The sequence below is a fragment of the Vicugna pacos genome, chromosome 10, assembly GCF_048564905.1.
Source record: "Vicugna pacos chromosome 10, VicPac4, whole genome shotgun sequence".
In the NCBI taxonomy this organism is placed as follows: domain Eukaryota; kingdom Metazoa; phylum Chordata; class Mammalia; order Artiodactyla; family Camelidae; genus Vicugna; species Vicugna pacos.
This window is the reverse complement of record NC_132996.1, coordinates 70,057,569-70,080,976: the sequence shown is the minus strand read 5'-3', so window position 1 is coordinate 70,080,976 and position 23,408 is coordinate 70,057,569. Positions and strand designations below refer to the sequence as shown.

Below are 23,408 nucleotides of genomic sequence, written 5' to 3'. Positions count from 1 at the left end.
TGAATTTTGCTATCCTTTGGTTACTGAGCCTATAAAATACAGATTCTAATAACCAGTAATTGTAATATTTACAAAATTACTGAATCATTATCTTTTTATACTTGATCTGTGAAGTAAAATGTGTGTGTGTGTGTGTGTGTGTAAAGGCAAAGAAGAAGACATGGAAGGATACATAAAGTGATAAAATAGTTACTTTTGGGGAAGAGAGCAAGATTGGAGCGGTTAAGGGGCTCTTTAGTCTTACCTATATTTTAATTTTATACAATAATGCATTCCTATTGTATTTGTATAATTAAAAACCAGTCAGATTTGAAATATGTAGAACTAGTTGGTTATACATTTTACTAAGTTCTGAAAATTATAACAGATACCACTTATTGAAAGCAAAGCAGTCTATATTCATTATTCCATTAAATCCTGAAACAAGGCAGGTATCATCACCACCCCCAATTTAGAAATGAATAAAATTAGATTCAGAGAGGTTTAAAAGTGTCTTGTTTAAGGTCATAAAAATGCTGGGACCTAGAAGGGATTCCAAAAATCATACTAAAGCAACCCCACAGGGAATTTGACACATTGGTTACAGCCCTGCTACTAAAGGAATATTCAATTAATTCTGGAGAAAAAGAGAAAAACTTTTTAACTTTTACCATTGTTAAAGAACTCCAGAAAAAAAAATTTTTGCTTATTTACCTGCCAGCCTCAGTAAAGGAAGCAGTAAGAACACTTTGGGGCTATTTCTTGACTGGCTTATTAACTACGCTGAACATGGTTGTGGCGTCCCAAACCCAATGAAAGCTTAGAGATTGAAGCAGAATTGTAGTGCCAAGTCATGTACCACCAGCCCATACCTCGGCTCTTTTGGTTAATTCTAAGCAAAGTACAGTCAATAATTTCAGCTGGATTGTACTTTAGGGTGTGGATTATTTGTTTGTGATAAAGGAAAAACCCTATGATTTGAGTTTTACCTACCAAAAATCTCCATATTTTTCTTAAAAGATAGTGACAGTAACAAGTACTTGTACCAACTGTAAGTGATCTAGTAAAAACTATGTTAATTAATTGATACGTGTGTACTGAGTCGATTTACATTACCACTAGAAGATTAGCTGTAAGTCTTGCTACAAGAATCTCTAATGTAAGGGAACTTTGCAGTCTCTCTGAAGCCCTTGATCCTTGAACTTCTCTTTCCTTCTCACTTTAGTAAGGTTTAGCTAGGTTCACCAACTCTTGAAATCCAGTGAAAGGCATCCCTTTCAATCTGACCTTTCCCAGGACGGCGTAAGAGATGCGGCTAAGCCTAGATGAAACACAAACAAGACTTATTTCTACTCTCATCTTCCAAATCTTCCATAAGAGTATTGTTTTTAAGTTGATTATACTCTGGATTTATATGGCAGACAGTTTCATAAATCTTAGTTCTGTTTCAACTTCCAACTTGCATGGGTTATTTATATCTAGTTCAGAAAATTTTTACTGCTAGTGCTACAAATTAACTTTAGTCCTGGGTCAGGTTCTGAGGGAGTTTCAAACATATTAACATAATCCCAGACAAAATCAGAAAGCCATTTACCTTTGAAAACTTTCATGAAACACTTATACTGCAATTAAGGAACGAATAGATAAAACTCACTAAAATGGGGGAGGGAGCATGGCATTATAGTTTATAACCAATATTTTAAAATTTATTTTATTTATTTATTTTATTGAGTTATAGTCAGTTTACAATGTTGTGTCAATTTCTGGTGTACAGCACAATTTTTCAGCCATACATGAATATACATACATTCATTTCCATATTTTTTCACCGTGAGCTACTACAAGATCTTGAATATATTTCCCTGTGCTATACAGTATAAACTTGTTTATTCTATATATAACCAATATTAAACTAAAGAGTTTTCTACAGCAAAAAATGAGAGTAAGTGGCTGTTTTCCATCCATCATTTCAATACTGCTCATTTTCTATTCAGTGGCTTTGGTTTATATTACACATGCTGTTTCAAGTTCCTTTCCTAAACTCTATTTCCAGTTCTATCACCTTTCCTTACAAACGATGACCTCATGACTTTATGAAGAACACCAAAACCTTTTTAAAAGCTAGCAATTATAGTTTTTCTTCCCCACAATGTTGGGCCAACCCCTGCCTCTTTCATCCTACCCCGCATTATCAAGGTAACTTCTCACCGTCTCACTGGGCCTCAGTAAATTCACTCAGATTTCAAGACAACTAAGTTCTAAAACTTGCCTTTCACCCTTTACTTTATAAAATTACTTCTCTGGCTCCCTGCCCTCACCAGTTTAAGATCCACGATTTCCAGAGAAGCCATTATTTAATCCTGATAAATACCTGTCATCACAATCCACCCAATTCTAACTACTTACAACCATAAAATAACTCTTCTCTTTTCTTTGCCACTACATCTAGATAAACCAAGCAGATCTTAATTTTCTCTTCTCCTGAAAGTTTCTGCAACTGAACGCTGTATCTGCTTACTGATGTCAATTTAAAAAGAAAACTCAGAAAGGTTTAACAGGCCAAAAGTGTGTTGTGCTATGTTCCACTAGATTACAACAATTAGAACAATGACTTTGACATACCTTCACAGAGCATACAGCTCTAAAATAATTTAGGAATTACGAAGTTATAAAGGAATAAAAAGCTCAATGGTGCCTTTGGACTTTTCTTCTACAATAAAGAATACATCATTTTCTCAATTTTTAGTAATAAATTTTTAAAGACAAAAGTATATCATAGCAAGGACAATAAATGGGTGATTAGTGAAAAGTTGTTGGGAGAATCGCAAAGTACCATCCCACGAATTATTCTCTAATTACAAAGGAAAAAAATACATTTTTTCAGGAAAGATCTGACAGTCACACCTGTAACAAAGTCAGCATCACCAACAGTGAGACAACCTGAACTGTCTCCTGGTATGATGCAATAAATACTGGCAGTGACCGATGTAGTATTTTTGCCAAGGAGTTTAACCTGAACCTAATCCCCTGAAGTTCTATAAACTTAAAATATATCTAAAATGCTTTCTGAAGTTTTAGTCTCAGTTTACCTACTGAGGTAAAATAAAGGGCCTCTGGACAGACCCCTCCACCAACCACACTGAAAAATGGGGTAGTAGAATGAGTATGGATTTGGGGCCAGACAGACCTAAGTTTAAACCCTAGATCTGCTACTTACTAAACTCACATAAGCCCTGAGTCTCAGTTTCCTCATCTATAAAATGAGGTTGTATCAGATACTACCAATTTCAGAGATTATTATAAGGATCAAATGACATATCTAATATTTGTAAAATATCTATCACCTGGTATGTTAGAGCTATTTAATATGGCTGCCCTATTATACCACATATTTGTTCTCTATAATGTGTAATGATTAACAAAGAACTTTTATATACATATAGTGTCTCATCAGTTGATCCTATTAATCATAGCTATAAGGCACTAAAAATGAATAAAATGACATAAATCTTCCTGCAAGGAGTCAATTTTTTAATGTTACAAAAATTAAAGGATTTGCACTCATTCACACATACTTTTTACCAGTAGTACTTGTGTATGGTCCCCTATGCACAAATTTCAGTAACCACAGTTTAGTTAAACAACATCAGTCCTCCAACAACATAGTTCAAGTATCAGTTACCATGGTATATGAACTGAACTGTGAGTAGCTGCATAAAGTACAAACTTTACTGCTAGTTCTTCAGTCCAGAAATCACTACCTAAATGATAGATGAACATCCTGACCAGGACCAATCACATTACTTCTTTCAAAGTCTGTTGGTGATGAGTCACTGGGCATGTTACTCAGTTCACACACAAACAGCACAATGTGTAGCTGTGTTGCCTCCTAGTCTCAAGTAATAAACCCACATGACATTTTACAAAAATGTATGATCAAAAGAGGGAACTGGCCTGCAGAGATGAAAATGAAGCAGAGATAAAAAGTGGTAATACTGGAAGTAAAATCTGAACAGAAAATAGAGTTACACGCATCAGAGGAACTCAGTACAGCTAAATTTATCAACATACATAAGGAACGTGATGATGAAAAGGATGAGGATGTATGTCCCAGAGGAAGTGACACCAGCAAAAAACTTAAATGAACTCTCAACGATATTTCATGACATTGAGAACTCTCAACGGTATTTTACAACGTTGAAAGTGCAAAAGATAAAATATGCTAGAAGCCAAGGCATCCAAAAGACGTTTGCTCTTTAAGTTATATGACAAGATGCAGGCAAACACTGCTCAAACTACTCTTGATAGGTTTTTAAGAAAGAAATAAAACACTTTAATATTCAGTGCTTCTAATGCTTTAAATTGTAAGTGTACCAAATAAATATTAGTTTTACTATTTTTTCATTTCCTCATACACTTATAACCAATGAAATAGTTTTCAATATTCCGACAGAAATTTTAAATGCCACATCATAATTTGTCCCAATGATCGATCATCTTTCATAGTTTCAATATGCATGATCATTTTTACACTCCCACACTACCATGCAAAGTGGGGATTACCTGTGTGCATATGCAATATATGAGTGTGTGTGTGTGTGTGTGTGTGTGTATACAGGTATGCATTTTTTTTCCCCACTTACTTTCAAGCCATCTGAGAGTAAGCTGCACATCTGATGGCTCTTTACTCCTAAATACTTAAGTGTGTGGCGAGAGGATAGCTCAGTGGTAGAATGCATGCCTAACATACGCAAGGTTCTGGGTTCAATCCTCAGTACCATCATTAAAACAAACAAACCTAATTACCTACCCCCCCAAAAAAAACCCAAAAACAAATATTTAAGTGTGTATTTCCTAAGAATAAGGATTTTTTTTTCAACTAACTACAAAACAGTTGTCTGTAAATTCTATCAGTAAATTCCGTAAGTTACTTTTTAATAACCTATCTATTCTTCAGGAATGAAGGATGGACTCGGTGCCTGCTGTTCAAAGTCAAAGGCAGCAGCTATGAAATGTATATATGTTTGTTTTTCAGATGTAATATTTTTCAAGCAATTATATAGTTTAACTTTGAAGTTTAAGACACTATCAATAGTAAAAGTAAATGGATAAAGAAAACTTTCTAAAGCTAGTCAAATATTCAGTTCAATAATTTTTAATACTCCTTAGGTATATATGGAATAAAAACAAATTTTTATAATCATCACTTTAAAATATTACAATCCTTTCAGGAATTCAGCAATCACAAGTGGAATATCATGATGCTACACAAAAATGCTAAATTAAATACACTATAGGGTTCTAGCATAAAGTATTAAAAAAATCTGTCACAAGTAGATAGGGAGAAAATTATATTCAATCAAATTCATTATGTTTTTTATCATCTACCATGTGCCAGACATTGTCAATATTCTGGTAAATAAGACTATAATGGTTCCTGCTCTCAGAGTCCAGAGAGAGTAAGTAGAAAGACAATCAGGGCATCATTTGTTATGACAGCAGGAAAACCTAATGTTAAAGAAATAGGGAAAAGAGGCACCTTATCTAGCTGGAAAGGAAGGAGAGGACACAGAACTTCAGCTGAGTACAGTATCATATTCAGGTAACAGGAAAAGAGAAAGGGAAAATGTGGTGTAATGGAAAGAAATTCAACCTGAAGTAAAAAGACCTGGTTTCCAAGCTTTGTTCTACCACTTATTAGTTGTATAACTTTAGGACAAGTCATTTTACCTCTCTGGGTCTCTATTTCATCATGAGCAAAATGGAAACACAATCATATTCCCCCTCAAAGGGTTATCTCATGTAAAATTTTTAAAAGCATGTAACAGACCATAAAAGAAAAAACAATTTTAAAAATTCTGCTCATCAAAATATACCATTAAGAAAATAAAGTGACAAGTCACAGACTGAAAAAATGTATTTGCAGCATGCAAGTCTAATAAGGAATTTGTATCCAAATATATAAAGAACTATAAATCAACAATTAAATGAACAAACCAACAAAACGGCAAAAGACTTGAACAGGCACTTCATCAAAGAAGATATACAAATGGTCAATAAGCACATGCAAAGTTGCTCAACATTATTAGTTATCAGAAAAATATGGATTATAATCATGAGATGCTATTTCACACTCACTAGAATGGCTAATGTCAAAAACCAAATATTGGCAAGGATACGGAGCAAGTGCAGCTCTCAAACATCGCTGGTAGGAGTATAAAATGGAATAACATTTTAAAGTTTGGCAATCTTTTTATAAAGTTGCACATACATTTACCATATGACCCAGCAACTTATTCCTCCGTATTTTCTCAAGAAAAATGAAAACATGTCCATATCAAGACTTGTACAAGGGGGGGAGGATGTAGCTCAGTAGCAGAGTGCGTGCTTAGCATGCACAAGGTCCTGGGTTCAATTCCTCAGTATCTCCTTTAAAATAAATAAATAAAAACCTGGGAGGGAGGGAGGGTATAATGCAAGTGCGTGCTTAGCATGTACAAGGTCCTAGGTTCAACCTCCAGTACCTCCTCTAAAAATAAATGAACCTAACTCTCTTCCCTGCCAAAATAAAAAATAATAAATAAAATATTTTTAAAAACATAATTACTTCCCCCACAAAAATTTTAAAAATAAATAAACAAAATAAATGTTTAAAAAAGATTTGTGCAAGAATATTTATCACAGACTTATTTTTAATAGCCAAAAACTGAAAATCACCTAAATGTCTGTCAAAAGGAGAATAAAATATGGTATATAAAATGGAATATATTCAGCAATAAAATGGAACGAACTATGGAAACTCATCGACAAATCTCAAAAACACAATATTAAGTGAAAGAAGCCCCTTACAGAACAGCACATGCTGTGATTCCATATTTATGAGAACAGGGAAACTTAGTCTATGGTGGTAGAAGTCATACAGGAATGGAAGATGACACTAAATGCAAAGGGGCACAAGGGTAACTCCCATGACTTCGGATCCATATCAACCATACACAACATGTGGATCAACCCTGCCTGACTCGTGACTCGAACAAACCAATCATTAAAAAAAAAATGAAAACAAAAAAACCTGATTAGGGAAATGTGAACAATGATGATATTAAGAAACTGTTCATTTACTGTGATACTAGTAATGTCATTTACGCTTTTAAAAAGTCTCTGTAGTATAGAGCAACATGATAAATTGCAAAATGTTGGGTGAAACAAGCCAGACACAAAATATACACTGTATTATTTCACTTTTAAAAGTTTCAAAATCAACTAAAACTAAATTATAGCATTAGAAATCTCCATTAAGGAAGAAAACCAGAACTAGTTATCGGAAGGGGTGTGAGGAGCTACTGATGTGGCAATTCCAAACCTTGATTAAGTGGTGGTTATAAGGGTATTCATCTTGTTAACATTCAATGAACTATAAATTTCTGTTTTATGTTCTTTTCTGTGTATGCTTTGTACTTCACAAATACTCAGTTTTACTAAAAACTTAGATATACATGATTGAAATATGTACAGATGAAATAAAGAATCTGGGATTTAATCAAAAATAACTGAGAAGGACTAGAGGACACAGATGAAAGAGTTCCATGTGCTGATAATCGTTCCAGCTGGTGATGAGTACAGGTGAATTCATTACACTACTGTTCATTCTGTGTATGTTTAAAATTTTCCAGTTAAGTTTTTTAATGTGCATAATCTTAATTACTGTACTTTTAGGAATGATAAAGATATACTCAGAAACATAAAAAAAATAGATAATTGAGTTCACTGCATTTTTATTTTTAATATCCCCTACAAAAGCAGATACAACCTAATGTTCAATAACAAAGAAGTAGGCAAATCAACTATAGGAAATCACAGCACACTTTTCACAAGAGTTTTTAGTGACTGGAAAATGACTGTGGTAAATTTAGAAAGCAAGATATAAAATGATATCAAGCATTATATATCAGGATATATAATATTATTATTAGCTACATAAAAATACTTTCATGCATGGGGGAAAAAACTGGAAGGAGATATGCTAAAATGGTAATGATGGTTAAATTTGGGATTATGAGTGATTTTCTTGTATTTTTCACAATTGGCATGTGTAACTTTTGTCACTAGGCAGGGTAAAATCCTTTAAACTTCTTCCTCATTCACTCACCCAAAATATCGATTATATCAAAGTTGAGTGAAGAAAGCAGAAACACTAATAAATTGTGGAAGAGACAGCAGTATTACATTCCAAAAGACTGATCAGTATGGGAAAACATAAACAAAATTTTACCCATGGGAAAATCCTATTTGAACTTTTCTCAAGTCCTTTGTATTATCCCTGTATTTAATTACAAATTCAATAGGAGTCTTTTTAATATCAAATTATTAACATAATACAACTAACCAATAAACTATGTTTAGGATTTAATAGCATATATAAAAGCATTATACCCAAAAGAACTTCTTTTCGGAAACCCAACAGGGCCTATTTCACATGTAAACCAGTGTGCCTAGTTTAAAGTCCTATGGCAATGAACCTATCAGGTGCTTGTGAAATGAACAGACAGGGTTTTTGGTTTTTTCAGACAGGTTTTAATTCATATGGGTATGTGTCAGCTTGCCATTCTATTCTCATTAGAGTTTTAGCAGAAGCTAATGAATTTAATTAACAAAGGTGGTCATACATAAGTCATTCAAATGATTATTACAACAGAGTAAGATTGAGAAATTTCAGCGAATAGTTTTCTGATAGGTTTTAAAACTAATTCTCTTATCAAATTAAGGAGATGTAGCCAGGTGACTGGAAAACTCTCAAACCATAAAACATGAGAGAGAAGACTGTTCTTACACAGAAAAGGCTGAGAGGACAACAGATGTAAGGCTGACAGGCCAAGAGATGTGATGCCTTCCCACATTAAAACTACAACCACCACCCACTTGACACTTGGCCATGGCACTAGAAATTTCTATTAAAGCAGAATACCTTGGCTCATGGCTGGTAGCTGAGAGTTCCTCACAGTTCCAACTTGACTTAGGATAGCAAAGTATCAACAGGGGCTTTCTCAAATGTGCTGTTAGAATGGCTACATGGATTTCATGAAGGGAGAAACTCAAGAAACATATTTATTAGAACTATAAAAGCTTTTAACAAGGTTTCTCTACAGAATTTTTAAAATGCAGAATCTAGAAGGGTTTTGTATCACATAAAAAGAACTGGTAAAAAAATTTTTTTGTAAATAAGGAACAGAAGTAAATGGATGTTTCCAGATGTTTATGTCTCCTACAACATAAGGAACAGTTCCTAATATTTTCATAACTAAAGAAGACAACATGGAGTAACATTCCCAACAGGGAGGAAAGAATGGAAAAAGAGCTTAGAAACCCAATGAATATTATACTATTAGCCTTTGACTTGGGCAAGCATGAAGTAAAAGGCCTAGAGAAAAACTAAGTAATCCTTGTAAGTAATTAAAATACAATGGTTTCTGAACTAGTTTTACCTAATAAAAAGTCATCCAAATCTATACTGATACATGACATTAGCCCAGAATCTCTGGTAGGGTTCTTCATAAATTAGACTCAATAAATAATTGACAACTTAAATACATTACTATAGGCATAAGATTAATACAAATAAATCAAAATTATATTCTTACCTTTGTGTAAAACCATGGTATTCTCTCAATTAGTGACATCACTCATCAACTAGGAAGGCAAGCCAAGAACTCAAGAGATATCTTCCTCTCTAAGAGCATCTAACAGGATCACCGAGTCCCATCGTCTCTGTTCCAGAATACCTTGATTCAGTCTCTTCTCCATCTCCATTCTTGGTACCAAGGCTTTAGTTATCATTTTGTTCTAAACTATTATAATAAATTCTTATTTCTTTACCTCTGCAATTCTTTCTTCTAATCTATCCTCCACAACACCCGCCTAGGGCAATCTTTCTAAAACAGATACCATCAAATCTCCCTCATGTTTATAGTTCCTATAATGTCTCCTCACTACATATTGCATAAGGTACAAACAACTTGACACAATTCAGACTCTTCAAATCTCAGATCTCCTCCTGTTCATACATTCTAGCAACACTGAACTACTAGCAATGCTGTTTTGAGCCTGTAGTGCTATTTCATATTTCTTTGCCTTTAGGCAAGCTGGTTCCTCTGCTTGGAACTTCCTTCTTCGCCCTCTGGCTCCTTAGACAACATTTAATGCTCCAATATCCAACTTAGTAAGTCGTTACCTCCTCTCTGAAGACTGACTTTTCTTCAGTCATACCTTCCTTACTCTTGCCTCTGCCGTTTTACTTCCTAAATTCCATTTATCACAAAATAGCATAATTACCTGTTTATATGGCTCTTACCAGACTATGAGGACAGAGTACACGATATTCATTTCTGTATACCCAGCATGTGTATTAAACATCAATGGTACACCAAACAATGTTTGTTGAATAAATTAATAAAAGAGCAAAAGACCAAAAACAAAACTTCTGAACCTACAATAATTCTTACAGTTTTTGGTAACCACACTAAGAAATAGTTAATAGGTAGAAAAGATTTGAAAAAAAGCAGTAACAGTAATTAAAGGGAAAAAAAGGAACTTCCATGTAAGGAAAGATGCAAGAAAATAATAGCCTTCTTCAATTTAGAAAGTATAAAATGGGTGATAACCAAAGGTACAAAAGGTAAGTGGAACAAACATGATACTGTTTATTAAATCCTGGAGGCATTCAACCAAGTATCTTAAAAGGAATTCTTTTTATGAACTCTTCCAAAAGGTTCCTTTTATTTAACAGAGAATAAATTTAAATCCGAGGTATTAAGCCCAAACAACAATGGTGGTTGTGCGCCACATAAAAAAACACTTAATATCTGGTCAAGCACAAAATATGTATCTGAGATACACTATTATGGTTTCCAACAGTAAAGTGTGCAACTCCCTCTACAGGAAGTAAATGAATACCAACAATAATCAGCATTTTTCAGTCCACAACAAACACCCACTTCAGGTAACACGGAAGCAAACATCCACTGCTAAGAAAGCTCTCCGGTATAAGAGGTTAATATAGTTGTCACTTAGCATTCACAAGGGATTCGTTCCTGGAACTTCACCCTTAACCTTACCCCAGCAGATACCAAAATCCACAGATGCCCAAGTCCCTCACACAGAATGGTGTAGTATTCGTATATAACCTATACACATCCTCCTGTATACTTTAAACCATCACTAGATTACTTACAATATCTAATACAATGTAAATGCTATATAAATTATCATGAATACAAAGTAAATACTATGTAAATACTTGCCAGCATGGCAAACTCAAGTTTTGCTTTTTGGAACTTTCTGGAATTCCTCCCCCAATATTTTCAATCCACATTTGGCTTAATACATAGATACAGAATCAGCAGGGACACAGAGAGCTGACTATATACATATCTGCTACTGCAAAAAAAAAAAAGGCAACCTCCATGTTTTGATACTTCTTATACTGCCACACCACTCACTCAAGTCTGTCTAATAAAGGCCTCTACTGTATCTTTCCCTTCCCTTCACCATTCATCATGGAGAAGTTTCCACTGATAGAGAGAAAAGCATATATGCTAGATGCATGTATATAGATATAAGTATAAGCGTGCACACACACACTGCTTGTGCAAACAGCAGTCTTCAAATACTTCTGAATCTACTGCCTCTGATTCAGAGATACCTTGTTATTTAGCTACAATTAGTTTAGAAAATGTCCTCAAATTCAACTGGTAGGAAACACATGAAGAAAAGTTTTAAAAATAACTAAGCTATGAAGTTTAAATTAAGGTAGTTAGAACTAAGTTTTTTGAATACACAGAGAAACTGCCAAAATAATTCCAGTGGTTCCCTTTACCATTATCAGAATCACTTGGTAGACTTGTTGAAACAAGTCTACACCCCACTCCCAGAGTTTCTGATTCAGTAAGTTTGGGGCAGGACCTAAGAATATGCATTTCTAACAAGTTCCCAGATGACGTGGTCTGGGTCACACTTTGAAAACAATTGGTTTAAACTATGAGAACTGAGAAGGAACTTGTAGGTGAATAAAATAAAGCTGAGATAACTAATACAGGCTTCCTGATTACCAATCTAAGGGTTTTTTCCATTGTTAGGGTTCAGTTATTACGTTACACATATTTTATGTATTTTTAAGGAAGTGCACAACACATTTTCATTCATTTCAATAGACATACAGGCATACCTCAGAGATACTGCTAGTTTGGTTCCAGACTATTACTAGAAAGTGAGTATCTCAATAAAGCAAGTTGCATTAATTTTTTGATTTCCCAGTACATATAAAAGTTATGTTTATACTATACAATAGTCTATTAGTGTGTGACAGCATTATCTAAAAAAAAATCTTAATTTAAAAATACCTTATTGCTAAAAAATGCTAACCATCGTCTGACAATGCAGTCGCCACAAACCTTCAATTTGTAAAGACTGCAATATTTGCAAAGTGCAATAAAGTGAAGCATAGTAAAATGACGTACGTATTTCTGACCACTTGAAAGAGATTTGGATGGTCCTTGCCTTAAGGAAGTCTATTCTAGTGCTTACTAAAGTGGGGTGGAAAGGGTGGGGATACAGCTCAGTTGGTAGAACACATGATGAGCATGCACGAGGTGCTTGATTCAATTCCCAGTACCTCCATTTGAAAAAAAAAAAAAAGAGAGAGAAACCAAAGTGGGGTGGAGGCAGGGGAAACTGGAGGAAGATGGCCAAAAGGTAGAAATTTCCAGTTAGAAGATAAATAAGTACTAGGGATGTAATGTACAACACAATGATGAGAGCTAACACTGCTGTATGATACATAAGAAAGTTAAGAGAGAAATTCCTATGAGTTCTCATCACATAGAGAAAAAATGTTCTTTTCTTCTTTTCTTTTTATTGTATTTATATGAGATGGATATTGGATGAACCTACTGTGATAATCATTTCACAATATATGTAAATCAAAACCATCATGCTATATGCTTTAAACCTACACAGTAATATATGTTAATTATTTCTCAATAAAACTGGAAAGAAGAGTCTACTCTATCTGGATGAAGAGAGACTCATGGTCAAATAATTACAACACAAAAGAACTAGTCCTACAGCAGAAATGCATATAAAGTGTCTTGGGAATGTAACTGAGGAGAACTCAAGAGAACAACATCCAGGCTTTGGAGGAAAACTAAGAGCTTACCCAAGAAGACAGAATCGGGTGGGAGGGAAAGTATTTTAGATATGCACATTCACAGAAAAAAAGTCCATCAACAACTGACTGTGGACCAGGCCCTATACCAAGAATGGGAATAAAATGGTGAGAAAAGGCACTGTAGCAGCCTTTAATGATGTTTATGCTCTAAGAGGGAAACAATCAAATAATGACCCAAGTAAATATAAAGTGGCAATTTTGGTAACTGCATAAGAGGTATTCTATACTAAGAGAACTTATAACTGGAAGATTTGACCTAGTCAAAGAAATGCTCCCCTGAGAAAATGGTCTGAGCTAAGGCATAAAGTATGGTACCTTAGCATTCTACAAACCATGTTCAAACCTTCACACATAAGAGTGCAGATGCTATTATTGTTAAATGGACATTTCTTTCTCCTTTAAGGTTCAGAGAAGGGATCTTGGTAGGCTAGTACTCAACTCTGCAAGACAAAAGGACTATCAATTAACTCCGTCACAATGCCTAGCCTTGACTATGAACGCTCATGTCCATTATCCAAGGAACCCATTTCCCAGTATCAGGGAACAGGGGAACCAAACTAATTATGAAAGTAGCCTGCTGAGCACAGTATGAGACAGAGTAACTGGATGGTCTCAGGGAATAAGAACTGCCTGTTCCTCCTTTCTCTCATGACCAGAACAAGTGGGGCAATCACATATGGCAAATTCTTGTTCCTTGGCTCCCCTTTTCACCACCCTCCTGGTAATTATAGTATTATCAACAGTTAATAAGATAATGGAGTAAATTAATTTTATTACATTCACTTTGTCTTCAGAACAAAGTTAACCAACCCGTAATGTCAGAGTCTTAGTGATATAAACAGTACTGTGCTATCTGTGTGCCAGGGAAGTTATGCTGTATCCTCAAGGAGCATATAATCTAGACATAATTAAACTTTCTATCTTGTATGCAGTCAGATATATAATAAGGTAGGGAGAAAAAAGTATGAGGATTCAGAAAAGAGGTTTCCTTCAGTATTTAGGATTAGGAAAACAATATTGCAAATTGGCTTTAGAGGATGAGAACTAGGGCAGGACAGGGGACAGGATATCACAAATGTGTGGGAAAGCCTCAGTACCAGGCTAAGGAGTTTGTGTTTACAATGGCAAACCTTTAGCCAAGCACTAATAAGCTACTTCTAAAATGTAGGTTTTATTTTTACTATTCCACACATGAAAAATTAAAGTTCCCATCAAGGTTAAGTAACTTGCCCAAGATTACACAGTTTAGGGGGGAGGGTATAGCTCAGTGGGTAGAGCACATGCTTAGCATGCACGAGGTCCTGGGTTCAATTCCCAGTACCTCCTCCAAAAATAAATAAATAAATAAATAAACCTAATTAACCCCACAAAAAGCAAAACAAATTTAAAACAAACAAAAAAAGATTACACAGTTTATAAACTGAAATTCAAAGCCAAGTCTATGAACCAAAGTCTGTCCCACACCATCAATGACTTTATAGAATGGAAATGTCACAGAGAATTGGAACAACATTATCAGAATCTTGGAAGTGCAAAATATGAAATAATGGAAAAGATACCTTAAAAAAATTCCGAAAAGGAGACTACTACAAAAGGCTAGGTTAAGAGTAAGAACTAGAAGTAGCAGTGGGAGACACAAGGAGATGAATATCAGAAACCAAATTAGCAACTGATTAAACATGAAGAATAACAGAGGAAGGAGTAACAGCTGATAATTCCATTAGCAAAAATATGCAATAGTTTCTTCTTCCAATTAAAACAAAACATAATAAACAAAAATCCAAGAGAAACTTCTCTGGATCCTGCACTTGTAGCTAACTTGCTGTCCTTCTCTCTTCACAGCCAAATTTCTCTAAATTGCTCTTCATTTGCTGTCTCTATTTGATCTCACATTTATTTTGAAGAATGTCTTCTGCCTCCAAGTGCCACTGAAACTCCTGTTTAAAGTCACCAATAACCTCCGTTTGCCAAATCCAACGGAAATCTCATATTCAGCCTCTGAGCAGCATCCACCTCAGTTGACCACTCTCTCCTCTTTGAAACACCATCAGTATAGAATACAAACTGGAGCCAGAAAATCTGGGTTTGAAAACCAACTTTTCCAACTACTACTTGGTAGTTTTGAGCAAATTACATAGTCCTTTCTTTGTGTCATTTTCCTGATCTATAAAATAGAGATAATAAAAGCACCTACATCATAGAGTTACAAGCATTAAGTGAGTAAAAATACATTAATGCTTAAAACAGTCTGATAAAACAGTTAAGTACCATAGTCCCTTGGCTTCTAAGATATCACCACTCTTGATTTTCCTTGTATCTCTCCCGCCCTTCCTTCCCACTACCTTTTTAAGTCACTCCATGTCTACCTAACTTCAACTACCACACATATGCTGATAAAACCCAGATGTACACCTATAAGCCCTTCCTGAAGCCCAGAATCACAGCCAGTTACCAGTTCTACCAGGACGTCTCACAGGCACTTCACTCTCAACCTGTCCAAACTTACACAAAACTGAACTTAAGCTCTTCCCTTCAATCTCCAAACCTGCTCTTCCTTCAGCATGCCCTGTATCTCAAAAAAAGGACTGTACCACAAGTCATTCACATGAGAAAAACCTGAGAGTCACGCTTATATGTACCCCTTAACCTCACCCTCCACACAACCAATGAACAAAATTCCTTTGATTCCATTTCTGAAATATTTCTCAAAAGCTCTCTAATTCTACTGTCAGCACTCTCAACTATACTACCATCTTATCTTACCTGAGTCACTGTGGTTGCCTAACTGGTCTCACCAAATCCACTCTTGCTCTCTCCCTGATCCTTTCTCTACACAGCAGCTGTTGGTACTAGTCCAAGCACACTACTCCTCAGCTGAACTCTTTCTGCATTCCCACTACCTCCAATATAAAGCCCCACTTGACCTGACCCGTGACTACCTTCTCAAGATTTTCACTGTCTCCACCACTCACTTCTCTCCAGTTACACTGTCCTTTTTGGTTTTGTTTGGTTGGTAAACTCCTCAAACATGTCAGATTCCTTTCAACCTCAGGGTTTCTGCAGATGATAATCACTTCTCCTTTCTGCCTGGTTACCACTTACTCACCCTTCAGATCTCAGCTTTAAAGGCTTTCTGAAGAAGTGTTCTCTGATGCCTCCTCACACTCCTGAAGTTTAGGTCACCCTATTATACACTCTCATTGCATTCAGTATTTATCTTTGCAGTCCTCTGCATAACTATAATATTACTAACAAAAGTATTTGTTTAATGTCTGACTTCCTCAACAGACTACAATCTTGATGACACAGGGACTGTGCCTATCCTGCTCATCACTGTATCCATATTCCAAGTGCCCTGCATGGTGTCTGACATATGGTTAAATGCTTGTAATATTTTCTCATTCCTACCACAGGGCTTTATATTAGCTGGTCCCTCTACCTAGAGCTCTGCTGATCCACACCTGGTCCCCTAAGCCCTTGAACTTTGCAAGATTGGCTCCTGATCACTCAGGTCTCAGTTACAAAACATCTTCTCAGGAAGTCTTTACCAATGACCCGAGCTCAAGGAGTAATTCCCCACACTACAAGTATTTCAGCATCCTCTTAATTTCTTCAAAGTATTCAGTGCTATCTGAAACCATAGGATTTGGAAGTTCTAAAAAAGCAAGATCCAAGGAAAGTGCCTGGCACAGTGTAAGCGTTCAGCAAACAAACATTTAAGTAAATGAATTTCCTGAATGAGAAAAGATGACTTGGGAACACCCTAAATTCATCAGCAAAGCATTTACAAACTGTGTTCCAACAAAGTAGAAAGAGGCAGTGCAGCTGAGTAGGCCTGGAAGCCAGACTGCATACTATAAATCCTGGTTCTTTCCCTACTTAACTGGAAAACCTAAGATAAGTTACTTAACTGCACTATGCTTCAGTTTCCAAACCAGAAAATGGGAATCACAGACTCTACCTCAAAGGGTTGGTGAGAATTAAATTAGTAATATATGTAAAGCACCAATACCAAGCACATAGTACACACTCAATTAATGTGTACTATCATCCATCAGACTGGGTTTTTTTCTTTCTTTGTTTCAAATATATGGAGTGGCTTTCCTTTACCTTATCCACCTAAAAAGGGTCACCATTTTTTCCCCTTCACAATCCCAAACTCTTTCACATAGGACATCTTTCACATAGATTAAGAAATGTGAATGGCACCCTCTGTAATTGTGTAACATGGTAGCACAATCCCCATGTCCTAACAACTCCCAAAACTGTGATGATCAAAAGAATAAAATGATCAAAAGACACAAAAACTCGGAAATACTTTGCAAATGATTAAAGTACTATAAAATGATGACTATATTTACAAATCTACATTCTCTTCAAGTCACTGTCAGAAACAAGAGATAGCTGGCTAGATTATTGCCCTGACACAAAAGAGTTTCTAACTTTTGTGATCCAGGGATAATAAAGAGATAAATTAAGGTTGGGGCCACCTTGAATTCACACTGAGGGCCACAAATAGATCATGAGGTTGTTTCTCAGGAATGGTCATAGGTTATTTAGCCACAGGGCAATCAACAATATTTAAATATTTGTCCACTCCAACACCACAGCTTTTATCTCATTTTTTTTCTATCTGAGAGTATCAAAAGAAAGTTTCTTGTTATATCTTAATTATTGATCTCAAGACAGTGAATACTTACTTTGATTACCAAAATTAGTTGATCTTAGGAAAAGTTAAAAGGAGCAACAAAATCTACAACTAGGTTGAGGATTTGCCATGACCATGTTTGTGAAAAATCAATCAAAAACACACACACAAAAAAAAACCCGCTTCATGCTTATTTATGCTTCATGCTTATTTGGGCAAAGCCTTGGGGAACACAATCTTGAGAGTGCTTTCGAGATGTTCTGTGTTAAACCTAACACTCTACGATTAACAGCAGATGATCAGGATGGAAACCTAGAACCCATCTACTGGTTATCTCTCTTTAGATCAGAGTTTTCAACCTTACACTATTAACAATGGGTAATTCTTTCTTATGGGGGATGTTTTAACAGCATCCCTAGCCTCTACTTACTAAAATACCAGTAGTATCCTCTAGTCTTACAATCAAAAATGTCTCCACCTATTGCCAAATATCTCCTGGGGAAGAAATCACCCCCAGCTGAGAATCTCTGCTTTGAACTAATTTATTCCAACTAAGACACCCACTCACATTCTCTCCTCCCTTTTTTCAAAAATCCCTCCCTCTGATCTTCCTGGTAACCCAGACTTAATCCTAGAGTCCAATTTAATTCTTCATTTGTCTCTGCCTCCAAAGTCCTCAGAAATCATTTAGTACAATTCCCTCAATAGTAGGTCAGTTCTCTTGTTCAAAACTACAGTTGGTAATAGATTTGACTAGGATTTAGAGCTCATGATCCCCAATGAAGGACTCTTTCCATCATAACATGCTGCTATCCATCAGTCACCAAGTTTTTTGAGTCCTTTACTGTCAGCATGTCTTGCTTCTATCCCTTCCTTTTCATTTCTACTATCTATACCCCAGAGCAGTGGTTCTCAAACTTCTGAATGCTTCAGAATCACCTGGCTTGTTAAAACACAGATTGCTGGACCCCATCCCCAGAGTTTCTGATCCAGCAAGTAGGGGTAGGGCCCAAGACAAATCTTGTACTTCAGTCCTACTAATCTAATGGCCTTATAGGCTTTCCACTTGATAGTAAAGCTTATGCTGTCTTTACCTGCAAGGCCACCCTCTTCCCTCTTCCTCTCTACCTACCTGAAGGAAGCCTTCACCACTGTATTTGCCAAAACCACTCGTTTGGTCACTATCTGTTGCCTTTTATCTTTATGGTTTAAGTTTTTACCAAGTACTCACAGATAGAAAAAACCCCCAAGAACCTAAAATTTAAAACAGAAAACAATGATATGAGTGACATGCATAAACAAAAGGCTTGACATATACACAAACTGCACAAATACTTCTATTTTAATAGATCAAGTGCAGTAAGTTCAAAGTTCACAAAAAGAAAGGTGCCAAAATTTTTTAAACATGATCGAACATTGTCAAATATTTGTAGCTATCTCATTTAGGATGTTAAGTCAGGTCTGTGTTAGGGAAGAAACTTTAAAGGTATTCTCAAAAAAAAGATAAAGTACTCAGTCTACAACTTCCTACAACAGGAATGTGTATCATTTGTTTTCTGTATGAAACACACTGCAAGAGAGATGATACAGTGTGAAAGAAGAAACATGTGGTTCAAGGTCTGGTTTCAACCCTTACCCCTTACCAAGCGTATGATCTTGGTCAAGTCAAGGCAGTTCTCTAAGCCTTTATTTACATAATAAAAAAAATTAAGGTTTATTTCAAAATTTGTAGATACTGACACGCATATGCAGAATTAACTAACAAGATTATACTGTATAGCACAGGGAAATATATACAAGATCTTGTGGTAGCTCACAGCAAAAAAAAAATCTGACAATGAATACACGTATATTCATGTATAACTGAAAAATTGTGCTCTACACTGGAATTTGACACAACATTGTAAAATGACTATAACTCAATTAAAAAAAGTTAAAAAAATTAAGGTTTAAAACTATACCATTACACGGTTGTTTTGAGGATTAAATAAGGTAATGTTATTTGAAAGAACCTAACCTAGTACTTGGTACATGATTAGTGTTTACTGAATTTTAACCATTGTTGATATGAAAGCACAATGCAAAAATATAGTAGTATTCCAAAAATGAGATAAAGAGAGCAAATTAATGAAACCTGATTAAGGATGTCCATTTCCCTAGAAGAAAAAGAAAGATATAAAATAATGTTACATCTCTCTGCATGGTATACAGTTAAATGTATCCATTCCCTGACTTAATGGTCAAAACCTAGACTTGAGAGTAACACAAACACCAACACTTGCAACTTCACAACTTTAAGGCTGTCTTAAAGTCAGCAAGAATCTGACACAGAGAGTTTAGGACAGGGTTGAGGTAAGATTTAAAATTTAGGCTGAGCTTCTACAGTTAACTAGACACTTTACTTGTTTTAATGGCCCAAATATTATAAATGTGTTCATCTGGCATGTGGACTAAGTATAAGTTTTTACTTGTTATACCTTAACCTTCTGGTTCTTATGAATACTACAGAACCCAATATCCAGATATTTTAATCATCCTTGAACAGCAAACTCTCCTCCATTCTAGTGGTTTATTTCTAGCACGCAAGAAAACTCATAGTAAATAAATGTACTTATGGCAATTTTATTAAATATCTTGCAGTAATCTACAATGAAAAAGAATTTGAAAAGGAATATATGTGTGTATGTATGACTAAAACATTATGCTGTACACCAGAAATTGACACAACATTGTAGACCGAATAACTTCAATTAAAAAAAACAAAAAGAAAAGTATTTATGGGAGTATGAGAGCTTTCATCAGTATTGAAAAATACTGAGTTTTTTCTGTATTGTAGACTGAGTACTTTCTTTTTGAGGCTACTTACTGAGCACTTTCTATGTGTCAGACACTATTCGAAGCATCCAATAGACACCATAAACAAAAACAAAGTCCCAATTGTCAAGGAGCTTATACTCTAATGGACAGATATAAGGTAGTGATTAGTGCTCAGCAAAATAAAACAAGAGAAAGTGATAGAGCTTAAATACAGTCCTCATTCAGGGTCCCCAAGATACATCTTACTGTGGAAGACTGACATGTAAGAATAAAGAATTAGCTCCCTCATCATCTGCACTCTGAATTACCAAAAAATGGACAACAAGTTTTTCCTACATCATCAGGAAGAAGGCTACAACACTCAGTACAACATACTCCTCCACCAACAGATTGATGGTTAAGTCTAATGAAATAATTACAAATAAGTAAATTCAACAATTTAGGCCATCTATAATTTGTTTCAGTTGTTAATGATATGATACTTTCAGGCTAAGGGGAAAAAGGCTTAAAATTAGGTTTTTATTTTGTCTAGTCCATTCCTGGCCAGAAAAACCTTAGAGTGGGGACATTCTAAGTGCAGCTACTTATAAAAGTGATAATCTGGTAATTGTTGCTGAATCTGGGGAGACAATTTCAAGGGTAACCCAAAGAAAGGAGAGAATATCATCAGGTTCAGTGCTCCCAGCTTCTTGCAACAAATAAATGATTGAGCTATTTCAGAGAGAATCATATATAAGGCACACTAACAGGATGGAATGCCCAATAGCATAACATCTTTTAGAAAATCTCTTAATCTCATCATCAAGTTGGACGAGCAAGGTGAATTCTCAAGTAAATCAGCATCTCCCCATTCAGATAACACTACTAGGCTTAAGTGAAGTAAAGAGAAAAAAATATTCAGGTTTTATAATTTCTTTTACCCTGAAGTATATGGTCTCCACTTTCTTTTACATTGATTTAGGTGTTCATTTGTTTCTACAAATTGCCTTTAGCAGGGGCTAGTGAATTTTTTCCATACTAAATAACTATACCTTAAACATTTACTTTAGGTGCATATTATTTTGCTCTTGATTTTCTATGCAATAATAAGGATTACTCAGAATTAGTGTGATTTCAAAAACCTAAAAGATAATCAACTACAATTGCTAAGGATTTAACTAATATTCTAGACTAAGAAACTGTAAGATACTATTCTGAACACTCCCTACAAATGAACACTTAATACACATGCCTGTGACAAACATCCAAAACTACTCCAACACTCTAGCTCCTGAAATCAAAAGAAAAAAAAAAAAAAGTCCCATAATTAGCTGTCAATGTTTCACAAAAAGGTCCTACATCTAAATTTACTAGGAATACAGAAATAAATCACTGTTACCTCAAGATAGCCAAATATTCAACCATCACCAAAATTGAAGCTTCTCACAATATTTCCTCAGATATATCAACTTGCCATGGAGATCTATCTAGCTTTGTTCTAGGAATCTATACACAAAACCACTCTTTTCATTTAAAAACAAAACAAACCATGTCTTAAGAAAAGTCAAAACATTATTTTCCCTCCCTTATATTTCCTATACTGCAAAATAAGTACATATTCTAGTTCCAGAAAGTAGAGCTTATGCCCTGAATATACCCATACATACCATCATCTTCAAAGGTAAAATTCTCTTCCACATGTAACAGACAATAATAGTTTGGCAGAAGACAAGTCAATTTTTTAAAACTAGTTATTCTGATTTTTTTTTAAAATGACTTGTCACAAAGATGATATAAAGATCAAATTTTATTTTACCAAATCCAGTCTGTGTACTTCAAGTAACTATGTCGGCTAAAAGTATTAAAAGGATCTATTCAATCATGAATAATACATATTCTTATTGGTAACAACTTTTTTTTTTTAAAGATAGGTAAAGGGTCCTGAATACAAAAAGTCACTCTTCTTCCAAAATGAGTTTGGACTGAGACTGTTAATACTGGTACTACATCTTCTCTCCCAAGAGGCTGTTTTGAAGGTACATCACAGAGGGATGACCATTTAGGTTTTGTCCTCTAAAACAATACGGAAGTAATACTCAATAACACTATAATTAATGTACTAGGTGATTCAATTCAATTTGACAAACATATGAGACCATACAAACTTTAATCACTAAGCCAAATTAGTAAACTTGTTGTTTTGTCTCTATTTCTAACTTTATGTTCCATGGCCAGGAACTGCAAAAAAAAAAACAAACTAAGTTTTATACTTTGACCTACTTGATAGAGGCACAGCATTATAACTACAGTAAAAGTAGGACTTTATGTCTTTGTCTTAAAATTGCTCAAATGTCTAACTTAATCAGTAGAGAATTCTGTAATATGAGCACTAGCCACAGATATATTAAAAGTTTGGCAGGCAGACTGCTACTCAAATAAGCCACCAATATGCTCTCATATCAAAAGTTATCTCATGAAAAGGATTTACACTTCAGATATAATTCTGTCATGTAACTTGAGAAAGGAAAAGACATCAGTCACTCTAAACTCCAAGGTTATTACACAAAATTCTAGGAAAGACTTCCCCAAATATATGATATACCTTCTTATATACAACACTGCCACAAAAGCACATTAACCAAAAGATAAATATGCTAGATAAGGAAAAGGTTAATGTGTGCAACAGGTAGCAATCATTTTACAATTAAATAAAAAAAACTTAACAGGACAAAAGTCACAGATTCCTTGGATTTCCTTACCACT

At 35.0% G+C, this 23,408-nt stretch overlaps 1 protein-coding gene across 3 annotated transcripts in view; it reads right to left on the bottom strand.

Moving 5' to 3' along the window:
- Positions 1-23,408, bottom strand: part of KDM2A (lysine demethylase 2A) — a 98,182-nt gene that overhangs the window by 71,223 nt on the left and 3,551 nt on the right. Inside the window, exon 2 of one of the 3 annotated variants that reach the window (XM_072970399.1) lies at positions 18,982-19,103. The exons of 1 other annotated variant lie outside the window; for it this stretch is intronic. Coding sequence is in view for 1 of the 2 variants with exons in the window: in XM_072970398.1 (XP_072826499.1) it covers positions 9,618-9,656 (39 nt within the window). In the remaining variant the exon portion in view is untranslated. Of the gene's footprint in view, positions 1-9,617; positions 9,672-18,981; positions 19,104-23,408 lie in introns of those variants that run through there. One more of the 3 variants, XM_072970398.1, reaches the window with a different exon arrangement.